General features: G+C 51.1%; 1 protein-coding gene across 1 annotated transcript in view; it reads right to left on the bottom strand.

The window, feature by feature from the left end:
• MOSMO (modulator of smoothened) overlaps positions 1-5,734 on the bottom strand; it is a 60,490-nt gene extending 54,756 nt beyond the window's left edge. The window contains exon 1 of the mRNA XM_059415951.1: positions 5,524-5,734. Within this exon, the coding sequence (XP_059271934.1) occupies positions 5,524-5,629 (106 nt within the window). The 5' untranslated portion in view covers positions 5,630-5,734. The remainder of the gene's footprint in view (positions 1-5,523) is intronic.
• Between the last annotated feature and the right edge of the window lie 6,620 nt (positions 5,735-12,354).

Here is a 12,354-nt window from a genome sequence, read left to right as displayed (position 1 = left end):
TCATGGGTGTTAGGTTGCTCCAAAAACTATAAGGCACTATACAAAATGAAACATATTGGGGCGCCTGGGTGGCTCAGTGGGTTAAGCCGCTGCCTTCGGCTCAGGTCATGATCTCAAGGTCCTGGGATCGAGCCCCGCATCGGACTCTCTGCTCTGCAGGGAGCCTGCTTCCTCCTCTCTCTCTCTCTCTCTCTGCCTGTCTCTCTGCCTGCTTGTGATGTCTCTCTGTCAAATAAATAAATAAAATCTTTAAAAAAAAAAAAAAAAAAAACAAAATGAAACATATTGTTACTGATGTTGAATTCCAGTAACCAGAAGAAACGTGACCCAACACAGCAGAATTACGCAATTTTTGCCCTCATATTCACCTGACATTCAATATATTTTTTTTTTAATTCTAGGAACCACTACGGGTCCTTTCTAAAGTGCCTCCCTGTGTACTTTCCTCATATGTACAATATCTACTTCTGTTTCATTACATCTTCAAAAGTTTGTGCATAACCTACAAGCTATCAGAGCAAGCCCAGGAAATGTTACCACAGAGATGAAAATAAAATGAATGTACTTTCTCTGTATTTGCACTAATGCAATAAAATCTAACTAAAAATTTTGCCAGTATGAAGCATGGTCCACAACCTTATAATACAGTTTATTAGCCAGGATATTAGGAAGTTAACCTATTTAGTTTTTGGTTTGTGGATTTTTATTTCCTTCTTTTATTTTATTTCCTTCTTTTATAGTTCAAGTAGAAACTGAAGAGTAGAGAAACTAGAATATGGTGATGAAAGACTAAATGAAGAACAGTGATAGGAGTGATACAGAAGGTCCAATGCCAAGAGGAAGATTAATCTGACTTCTGCTAAGCCTGGCCATATTATTCTTGGTATTTCCTTATAACCAAGAACATCTATTAAAGGGGTGCCTGGGTGGCTCAGTGAGTTAAAGCCTCTTCCTTTGGCTCAGGTCATGATTTCAGGGTCCTGGGATCAAGCCCCGCATTGGGCTCTCTGCTCAGCGGGGAGTCTGCTTCCCCCTCTCTCTCTGCCTGCCTCTCTGCCTACTTGTGATCTTGCTGTCAAATAAATAAATAAATAAAATCTTTTAAAAAAAGAACATCTATTAAAGAAAATATGTCAAGTTCTCACAGGAGAAAGTCAGAAGCTTTAATTTCAAAACTGGGATATGTCATCATACCACAACAGCAATACAACAATATTTAACATTTAATGAGCACTTACTAGATGTCAGGTACTGTTCTAAATGTTTTACGTGCATGAACTCAATCATAACATTCAATCAGGTGTACTATTAATATTCCTATTTTATAGAGGAAGAACTATAAAGAGAGAGTCTAAGTAACTTGCTGCAAATCAAAGAGCTAATAAGTGATGAAGTTTGGATTTGAATCCTGAAACTTTCCATACTAGTTTACTGCAGTGGTTTTCAAATTACATCTGCAGAACCTTTCAGCTTCAGTATTCAATTTTCAAAATACATTTTGTCCACTTTAAAAACTGCACTAAAGGGGTATCTGGGTGGCTCAGTGGGTTAAAGCCTCTGCCTTTGGCTCAGGTCATGATCCTAGGGTCCTGGGATCGAGTCCCACAACGGGCTCCCTGCTCAGCGGGGAGCCTGCTTCCCTCTCTCTCTCTCTCTCTCTCTGTCTGCCTCTCTGCCTACTTGTGATCTTTCTGTGTCAAATAAATAAATAAAATCTTTAAAAAAAAAATAAAAACTGCACTAAAAATATCACCATCAAAATATGCTGTATTTCATGCACTGAAGGGAACCAACACTTAACTTTTTGCTGCTAGGCTGTCACTTCTGTGGAGATCTTGGAATAAAGCTAGTCCTGTCACCTCTGCCATCTTATCTGAACTTCCTGTAAATGTTTCATTGATTTGGAAGGTGTAATTCTGTCCAGGTTTTTTTTTTTTTAAACTCAAGACTAGATCTTTCTGCTCAGATAAAAGTGTACATTGAGCATACAAATGCTGTACCAGGCAAAGTTCAGGTGCATCTTATCACAGCACAAGTCAATAAAGGAACATCCCATTTAATTTTGGGGGCTTACTGTCTGACATATTTAAGGTAAGAAATATAGGTTAGATAGGATTTTGAAAAATTTCCTACTACCTCCTATTATTCCTCTTCCATGTTACAGAATATTTAACTGAAGGGTTTCCTAAGACAGTGAAGGAAACCGTTAAGGAAAAATACCTATCTCCTCCACCCATTTTAGCCACACATCCCCTCTGTCACTCTGGACCTTCTGTCCATAATCCCCTGTCCTTCCACTTTATCAATCACTCCCAGTCAGGTCTTCAATTCTATTGGGTCCACTATTCCATTGACCATGCACCATCTGCTATTCACTGACTAATACGTCAGCTTTTCCCCTTTATTCACTTTTACTTTTTATCCAGCTGAGAATCCATGAGCCATCATTATGACATTTTGGCCAATACGTTAAACATCTTTGCTCCTCTGTCATTCTGTTGCATTTTGTTAGCAAACCCCAAACACGAATGAAACCGTCTACTAGCTTTCACCATATTCTGATACCAAAGCAGCTGAGCACTACCAGAGAAGGTTAATAAGGCAGATGGCTTATCACATTCTGTGTTCTTGACCACTGACTTCAATGAGGTTTCCATGCTGCTAGTCAATCCTCCTGTATCACTGGTTGGCATGCCTTCTCTCCAACTATTTACTTATTTCAACCACATTCTACTTCTTTTCAGCCATGAACTTCTGTCCCTCCCATCTCTGCAGCAACTCATAGCTGAAGACTTTGTCTACTGATATGAAGGAGTTATTCCTGTCCTGCACAGTTGAAAATCCATGCAAAATTTGTGACTCCCCCCAAAACTTAACTACTAATAAATAGCCTGTTGACTAGAAGCCTTGCCAATAACATAAATAGCCGATTAACACATGTTTTGTAGGTTATATGTATTACACATTGTATTCTTAGAATAAACAAGCTAGAGAAAATATTAAGATAATCATAAGAGAAAATACATTTCCAGTTCTGTATTTTTCTTATCAAAGAAGATCTGCTTTCTTCTTACAGTGATTTCTTCTTACAGTACTATAAGACTTCTTATCAAAGAAAATCCATGTGTAAGTGGACTAGCGCAGTTCAAACCCATGTTCAAGGATCAACTGTGTATCTTTCCCATGGACATTTACTTTGGGATTCACCTACAAGCACTTCACAAAAAGCATCTTCTCTGTTAGAACAGTGAAACCTCTTCTTATATATAAAATATATAAGTTATATAAGGTATCTTCTTCTATACCTAAGTATATAAGGTCCCAAAGTAATTCTCATGAAAGAAGTCATTGCAAATATAATGAAGATAAAAACAACAGGCCATGAAGTGGATGTCACACATATAACTGCAAGAACTAGTAGTTGACATTGTCAACATTTTCAGAAACTGCCCATAGTTTCTTCAAATTCCAAACCATTCCAAACATTTTCTTATTCATTTTACAAGTTTTAAAAAACAGATAGAACTGACATATAGCATTGTGTAATTAGGCATACAAAGTGTATGCTTAATGTATCTGATACATTTATATATTGCAATAACAGCAGCATTAGCTAACAGCTCAATCACATCAAAATAACCATACATGTTTTACAACTAAAAGCTCTGCTAAGGGGCGCCTGGGTGGCTCAGTGGGTCGTGATCCCAGGGTGCTGTGATCAAGTCCCGCATAGGGCTCTCTGCTCCGCGGGGAGCCTGTTTCCTCCTCTCTCTCTGTCTGCCTGCCTCTCTGCCTACTTGTGATCTGTCTGTCAAATAAATAAGTAAAAAATTAAAAAAAAAAAAAAAAAGCTCTGCTAAAACTTGTAAAGGCAAGAAAAGGAGAATTTTTTAGTGTGTTATTTTAATAAGCCGTAAATGTGACAGCATGATTCTGTGTTACTAGATCTAGATGGAGGAGAGAAGGGAGGGAGGAGGGAGCAACAAATGTCCCAGCTCCAGCTTTTTTTAAGAGCTAAATATACTGCAGGATAAATACAGAGCCATAAGTAATACTTAAGAAGGAACTCTGACAGCGCAGTGATACATTTTTATAACAATTATTCACGGAGGGAGGCTGACACTCCCAACCCCCAATATTCCCTCCACCTGCACTGAACGAGCAGTTAAAAAAACAAGCTCCTTCCTTCATTCTGATCAGCTCTCCTGACAGCTGTGACATTAATTAGAGGTTTGGTCTCACAGGTCTGAGTGAGTGAGTGAGTGTGTGTGACACACAGAGAGAGAGAGAGAGAGAGAGAGTGAGTGTGTGCGCGCGCACCGGAGGTGGTCCGGGACGCGACCAGTCCTGCAAGGGCATTCACCCGGGACACCCTTCGGCAGGAGGCCTCCTTCTCCCCGAGGCCACCACCTCTTCCCTGCGGCCTGCAGCTCCGCGCGGTTACAGCGGCCCCGGCCCGGCCGCTGGGCTGCCTGAAACTCCAATGTGTTATTTCATCTCGTAACCACTACTAACATCTCTAAAGCACTTGGTGACGCGCTGCAACGGGTGACGCGCCGTCCGGCGAGGTTTAACGAGCAGTATTCTGGCTCCCGGGCCCACCCAGGAGCAAGATGAGGATCACCCAGACTTCAAAGGGAAAACCGGAAGCCACGTGCGTCTTCAGCAGCGCCCAGCGGGCAGGGGACCGACTAGGGCGCGAGGAGGGAGACCCGGAGACCCCCGCCCCCCGCCCTCGCCGAGCACCACGAACCCCGTCGGGTCGGGCCACCCGGAGCCCCGCCGCCAGCTCCCTCCCGGGGCCGCGGCCGGGACCGGGGTCCCCCCGCGGCTCTCTGGGGGTACTCGCCCTGCCCCGCAGGCTGCCTCCTCCCCAGCGCCAGCTCCGGCTCTCCGCCTCGCTTCTCATTCCCTCACAGGCACCTCAGTTTCCTCCCCGTCGCTTTCCTCCCGTCTCCCACCGGGACTGTCGCCCCCGCCCCCGCCCCGCTCCCCCAAACCAGGACAAAGCTCGTTCCTCCGCGGTCCCTCAGGTCCGGCGACGGTCTCCCCGCCACCCCCCTTCCCCGTCCGGGACCCGCCAGCCCAGCCTAGGTCTCGTCGTCTCCTCCACCACTTTTCGCTCAGCCTGGGGCGCCGCTCCCCTCAGCCCGAGGGTCCCGCCCGCGGCCGCGCGTCTTCGCCCCCATCCGCTCTCCTCAGCCCGAGGGTCCCGCCCGCGGCCGCGCGTCTTCGTCCCCATCCGCTTCCCTCAGCCCGAGGGTCCCGCCCGCGGCCGCGCGTCTTCGCCCCCATCCGCTCTCCTCAGCCCGAGGGTCCCTCCCGCGACCGCGCGTCTTCGTCCCCATCCGCTCTCCCCCCTCGGCCCCCCGGGCTCCGGGTCCCGCAGCCACCGACGCCTCGCGCCCCCGCCCTCCTCAGGCCAGCCACCGCCACGCACCCTCCAGCCCCGCTTTCCCCTCAGACGGGTCTCCCCTCCGCTCCCCGCCCTCAGCCAGTCCCCCCCGCGCGCCCGCCGCTCACCCGCGGACTCCCCGGTGTTGATCCAGTCCGGGTTGGCGATGCTGGCGATGGCGAAGATATCGGCGGCCAGAAAGAGACATCCTGAGATGATGGTCAGTTTATCCATCTCCCCGCCCCGCTCCCCCCACCCCCCGAGCCCCGGGCCGGGCCCCGGCCCCACGCCTCCCGCCCCATGGGCCGCCGTCGGGGCCCGGAGTCCCCGCGCCGCCGCCTCGCGCCCCCTCGGCCCCCGCGCGCCACTCGCGCCCTCCGCGCGCCCGGGACCCGTAGCCGCGGTGCGGCCCGCACAGCCGGAACCGCCGCCCGCCCCGGAAGTGCTCCGCTCGCCCGCCCCCCCCTCACCCGGAAGCGAAAGCGCGGCGCCGGCGAGGCCGGGCCAGCAGCTCCCGGGCGGCGCGGCGACCCCGGCTCGGTCCTCCCGGCTCTGCCGCCCGCCTCGCAGCCCCGGGCCCGCAGCGCCGACCCTCCCGACAGCCCCAGGCCCCGCTGCCCTGGAGCGGGACCGGCACCCCCGGCCCGGGCCCTAACCCCGCGCCTCCTCCGGCAGGCCACGCCGCCTTTTGGCTTTCTGGGCAGTAGTAGCATCGTTGTCGTGGTTGAGTGACTGTTGGTGACAAGAGGCCCCTCGGCCTTTAGGCTTTCGTAAGGGAGACCGGATTGGTAGGCGGGGGACTCTGCCGAGTGACTCGGGCCCCCCTACAGCCCTTGTCACCTTGTCTTCGCGTTGCCCCCTCCGCGCGGGTCGGCTCCAGGGCTGCCCCTTTCGGAGACCCCTGTGGACACCTAGTGGGAGTATTGGACTGGACGTAGGAGACCAAGTTCCCACTCTCCGGAAGCTCACTTCCTGCTGGGGGAGGAGACCAAACACGTTAAAATTTTATCTTTTTAAAAGAAGGATCATTTCAGGGGTCGCTTTGTGTCTTCAATGGGGGGAGTCGGTCTGATGGCGGGGCGGGCGGGCGGGGGTGGGGGGCGGCGACGGAGGCCTGTGGGATGCTCGGGAGGGTCGGGAAAGGTTCACGGAGATCGAGATCCTAATCCGAGAGGTTAGGACCAAAGACCTAACCTGTGAGGCTCCTCCAGACCGAGGGAAAAGCAAGTGCGGGGAGGGTTAGGGGGAGGGACAGGGAAAGAGGTCGGCGTGCTCAGGGAACTGTGGAATAGCCTGTTTGGCTTCAGGGTAGTATGAAAAGAGAGAGGTAGGCGGGGGCCCGAGGTAGAGCTTCGGGGACCGTGGTGAAAAGTCCGGATTTTGTTTTAAGTGGGAGGGAAAGGCACAGGAGGTTTTCAGCAGGACACGGTCGAACCGACAATGGGGGAGGGGCTGAAACAGAGAGAGGCCTCAGGAATGACTCCTAAGGTTTTGGCCTGAGTGACCAGGTGTTTGGTGATACTATTTACTGAGTTGAGACCCGAGGAGACGTTTTGTTTGGATGGAGAAAAGCAAGAACAAAACAAGACCGTGGCATAATTTGTGATGATCAAATACAGATGATCTCTCCATCTACAGTTTTGCTGTCTAGTGGAGGTTTCTTTTTCTTTCGTGACTCTTGGACCGGATCCCCCTTAACCCTAACTTTGGATCCAGCGCGCTCTTTCCTGGATAGTCCCCCATGCAGCAAACAGGAGATGGGACACTCATTTTCTCCTTAAATGCCACATAGGTCATCTCTAGAAAAGCCTGGAAGAGTGACATCTGTCCCTATTTTTGGAATGCCTACATGTTCACAAAACTCAGCAAGTCTCAAATTCCACTAAATCCAACAGCCTTGCAGAAACTCACCGAGAGTTATCAGTGTCACCACATAGATTGGGTAAGGAGGGGTTTGATTGCTAGTCTATAGACTTTCCTGTCCAAACATTGGTCTTCTGGGGCAGGGGGTGGGGGGAGCATTTCAAATATATGTATTATAGCATTTAGTTTTCTCCTGCCGCAGAAATTGGCCGAGGCTGACTGATACGTTCTAGGGATTCAGATATGCATGTCACATTACTGTAGGAGGGCTTCACTTTTTAAGTACTAGAGTTTGATACAGTCATATTCTTGGCTTCTTATCCAGAGTCTTTGTTGCCCAGCAATCCTACATGGGGCACCTGGGTGGCTGAGTCGGTTAAAGAGTCGGTCTGACTCTTGGTTTTGGCTAAGGTCTCAGGGTCCGGAGACCTTAATCTCAGGGTCTGGAGATCCAGCCCCGCATGGGGCCTGTGTTGAGTGTGGAGTCTGCTTAAGGTTCTCTCTCTCTCCTTTTCCCTCTACCCCTCCACCCCCTCTAAAATAAAATAAAATAAATACATAAATAATACACGTATAAATTTCTCCTTCTACCTGGGCGGTACTTCCCAGTCCCCCCATCTCTGCCCCTCCACAAAAGTTTCTGAATCTAAGATTAAAGGATAAGAACAAGCAGTGTGGTGGTAACTAGACTTACCATGGTGATCATCTCATCATGTATACAAATGTCGGATCACTACTCTACACCCAAAACTAATATATGTCAACTATGCTTAAATTTATAGGAAAAAAAATAGTGTGAAGTTAAAAAAAAATTGAGATTTTTTTTACCAGTTTAATGGCGACACGTCACTTTATTTTGTATTTTTTTAAAATATTTTATTTATATATTTGACAGAGATCACAAGTAGGCAGAGAGGCAGGCAGAGAGAGAGGAGGAAGCAGGCTCCCCGCGGAGCAGAGAGCCCGATGTGGGACTCGATCCCAGGACCCTGAGATCATGACCCGAGCCAAAGGCAGCGGCTTAACCCACTGAGCCACCCAGGCGCCCCAACATGTCACTTTAGACAAGTCATCTATCCCATTCATTCTTACCAACCAGCGTGGTGGGGGCAGGGAGGAGTGGACCAGGACCAAATATTCTGTTTACATATTTCCTGTTAATCCTGTTTTTAGCCCCACATCTCCTTCTTGACTTCCAGTGTATCTGGTGTTTCCCGGTCCCAAGCCTCTCTGAGATCTACGGGATAGAGCAGTTCCTTTCTCCTCCAAATCCCAGTTTAGAGTTTAGTAGACGCAAACCCCAAGGGTTAGGAGAGGTGGTGTGATGGAACAGAAAGGTCACAAAACTGTTTTCCATTCCCACCCCTTCTATCGCCTTGAACTTGGTAAAGTCCCGTCAGCTCCTTGGGCCTCTTTCCCTCCTCTTACATGATAGACTCCCAGAGTCGTGCACTCTGCTGCAGTGATAGAACTTTCCCAAACCTTCACCCACCGGTAAGCAAAGCAGCTGGGACTCTTCTCTTCGGAGAGATGAGCCACAAGGATCCTTAAGGCAGAAAGTCCTTGTGGATCCAGAAAGCCCACAGGAGGGTCTATGTTGGCAGCCTGGACTCATAAATAGGCAGCCTGTGGTTGTTAAGGGGCCATGGACATGGTGTGCTTTATCGTGATGGATGGTAGACCTTGGCCCAGCAGAGGCTGAATCCAGATGGGACCTCGGTGAAAGCTGTGGAGGGGACTGTGTAATCACTCTTCTCTTTAAGGAGTATCTTTGGCCTGACAGGATAAAGAACACACTGCCTCCCTGGGGCCGCGGGGAGTGGGGGGGTAGTGGGGGGGGGTCAAGTCCACCATACAGGCCAGGAGTGTGGTGAATGCACCATACATATGTACGTGGGGTTTCTGGGATTAGATAAAACAAAAGAACTAAATCCAGAGTTTTGACAGTTTGTGCCTTGGGCTCAAATCTTTCCTTTCACAGACTGGGTTCCATTGGAGCGGACTCAGAGACAAGAGATTATCCATTAGCATGCAGGGAGTTTATTAGGGGGTGCACTCATGAGCAGGGGAGGGGAGGGAAGGCAGCAGGGGAGGCCAAGGGAGCAGTTTGGTGCTGGTGCAGTCTTGGGAGGCTTTGGCAGACCCCGTGGGGAGCTCTGAAGCTGGGATGGCTGCTCGGAGTGGGGGAAAAGGAGCCAGGCTTTGTGTCCCTGCATGGACTAGTCACCGGATGCCAGCTACCCCAGGAGTGGGGCACGAGCTTGGGTGAGGCTGCTCTTCAGCCAAGAACAATTCCTTGAGAGGTCTGACAGCTGTGATCTGTCAACTTCCCACCATCCTAGTAGCTGGGGACTGGGTCCTTCCGTCTTCAGGGGGACCAGGTAGCAGAGGGCAACATTTGCACAGTGCACTCCCTGTGCTATGCAGAACCACCTGCTTCTTTTCAGTTCTGAGAGCAGGACCCTGGTGGAGATGTTTTCCTGTGGGAATCCTATAAGAGGAAGGTTAGCGGGACCAACTACAGCTCCCACCGCTGCTGCAGTTCATCTCGGGCGTAACTGACACACTTTCCCCCTCTCCTGCTACCCTAGATTCCTCTCACCTTTTGCTAGCCCCTCTGTGGTCTAGGTGGCTTACGTGGTGAGGCGGCTCAGACCTCCATCCCTAAGGAGACTGAGCCACTGGTTGCCATGTATTTCTCAAGCTCTGGCTGCTTTTTCCATTTACTGTCAAAACAGGGCAAAGGAGTACTAAGAGATACTCAGACAGATCATATGGGTGCCAAACCATTCCGTTTTTCTATGGTGAAAAATTAAACCGTCTTAGTGTTCCCCTGGGCCTCAGGCCATGTACACGCCTCCTCTACTGGGGATGGGACCCTCCTTATTACCTGGACAGCAGGGGCATCCAGCTCTGAAATCCCATCTGAACATCTACGCTCTCAGACCATCTCTGGCACTAGCAGCTGCGGGTTGGGTCTAGGAAACACTCGTGAGTTGCAAGGCGAGTTTCTTAGGGAGTGCTCTTGGGACCCACACCTTACGGGGGCAAGGAGGGGAAGCAGAACCTGGCAAAGGGAGAACTCAGGTGACAGCAAAGCCACAAAGGGACCTCAGTGGACCCTACAGGAATTCTGGAGCTGGGACTGCCCTCCAGAGTTGTTTGAGTTGGACTGAGGGAGCCAGGTTTTTTACCCTACAGTACCCTTTGGGCCACTGGATACTAGCTGTCCTGGGAAGGTGTGATCTTGGGCAAGGAGCTCAGCTAGAAGCAGGGGTGGGGTGGAGGGGCAGGAATAAATCCTTCAATCCTGAAGGGGGATCTGGACAGCACAGGACAGCAGCCATGACCATTCGTATCCTGCAATCCTACCCATCAGTGTGATCTCGACATCTGCCCTAAGGAGAGTTTTTCTCCTGGGATGGAGGGAAGGCAGACCCCCTGTGTGCCGGGTGCTGATACGCTCCCCTCACCAAACAAATTCTCACCATCCCCCCTACTCAAAGGAAGATGGAGGAAAGGATGCATTTTATGGAGGAATTCATTTGATGTCAGGACAGACACCTTGCCAGACGGTTTGAAGGAAGAAACTGGTGATTGAGCATGGGAAGCCACCTGCTGGAGACTCCTTGAGGTTGAGAGCACCAAAATGGACGGCTCTGTTCATTCCCCTTTGTCTCAGCTTCTGCTAGACAGGATTTATCCAACGAAAATCTGCCCTGATTTATTGTCTGGGGCGAGCCACAGAAACGGCCAACGAAACAGGAACTTGCCCAGGTTGACCACGGAAACCTCTGCACGGTGCCCGACACCTTACAAATGCTTGGTAATTATTTGTTGAAAGCACAGATGCAAAGTGCTTACCCTCTCAGTGTCGTCAGAGTGGGAAAACAACAGGACCCAGCTCATCACGTTGTTTCCTATTTCTTCTAGAATATATTTTTGATAATATGTAGTTTCCTAAAATTGTCCATTTCATCTGCTTTTTAAATCCGAGTTCCAAAAGGAGAGGACCCTTGTGTGTCTTGCCTACTGTTGTGTTCCCAGCCTCAGTACAAACCACAAAGCGGGCTTCCCCTAAATATTTGTCCTATGAGTGAATGTTGGGGGTGGGGGGATTATTTTGGAAAAAAGAAGGAAGAATTAATTCCTCTCCTAATCGTGACTCTTTTTTTTTTCCAAGCCACCCTTGACCTTTCCTCATTCAAAGCATCCATGAAAACAGTGCACTTCCAAAACAGTGGGCGCTGTTGGTGCAACAATATTTAAAAAGACCATTACTGGGAGAGCAGCAAGGGGCTTCTGCGCTCTGCTACCGCCCGGGCAGACCACTGCACAGCTCTGCCGCACCCTCCTCGGTGCTTCTTCCATCCTCCGCGGTTGTTTTCCAAGAACGGATGATGAGCCCGCTGTGAGCCAGGCACTGTGCTAGAGCCCCCGACCCCGACCCCGACCCCACGCAAGTTTTGTTTTTCTCCCCCCCAATTTCCACTCACTCCCCTTTCCCGGGTCCCCGGAGGCCCTGTACCCGCACAGTTGTCCAACTTCTGCCCCCTGGCGGCCATCCCGAGGGGCAGCGCCCGGGGGGGCGGGTGGTTGGTGGTCCCCTCGCCGCCCCGGGCGGTCCGCCCCGCCGCCCGAGGTCGGGCCGCAGTGCGCCGGCTCCTCGCGAGTTCGAAACAGTTGGGAGTTGGACCCACTCCAGCTTCGGCTCTGGGAGGCCCTCTGAGGGGCCTGCCCTCCTGGGGCCATGAAGAAGGCCGTCCTAAAAGACAAAAACGGTAACTGGGGAGCGGGGAGGGGGCGACGCCTGGGGGACAAAGCCTTCATCCCTCCGACTCCCCCGTGAAATGGGACCGAACGCCAGACTCTCAGCCTGGGAGGCGGCGTCTCCCCAGCACTTGTGGAGTAAACGGTGCTTCACAGGCAGTAGGGGCCCCTGGTTGGTCGTGCAGCGCTCCGAGTGTTGACAGACGAGCACCCACACCGTGCGGACGCGGAGAAGTGCAGCTGCAGCCCCCCCGGCCCGGCCCCGCCCCCGGCCCCGCCCCCGGCCCCGGCCCCGCCCCCGGCCCCGGCCCCGCCCCCACCCCGGC

Source organism: Mustela nigripes, chromosome 11 (genome assembly GCF_022355385.1).
Source record: "Mustela nigripes isolate SB6536 chromosome 11, MUSNIG.SB6536, whole genome shotgun sequence".
NCBI classification, from domain to species: Eukaryota; Metazoa; Chordata; class Mammalia; order Carnivora; family Mustelidae; genus Mustela; species Mustela nigripes.
Note: the sequence above shows the minus strand (reverse complement) of the source record. Positions and strands in the feature narration are given on the sequence as shown.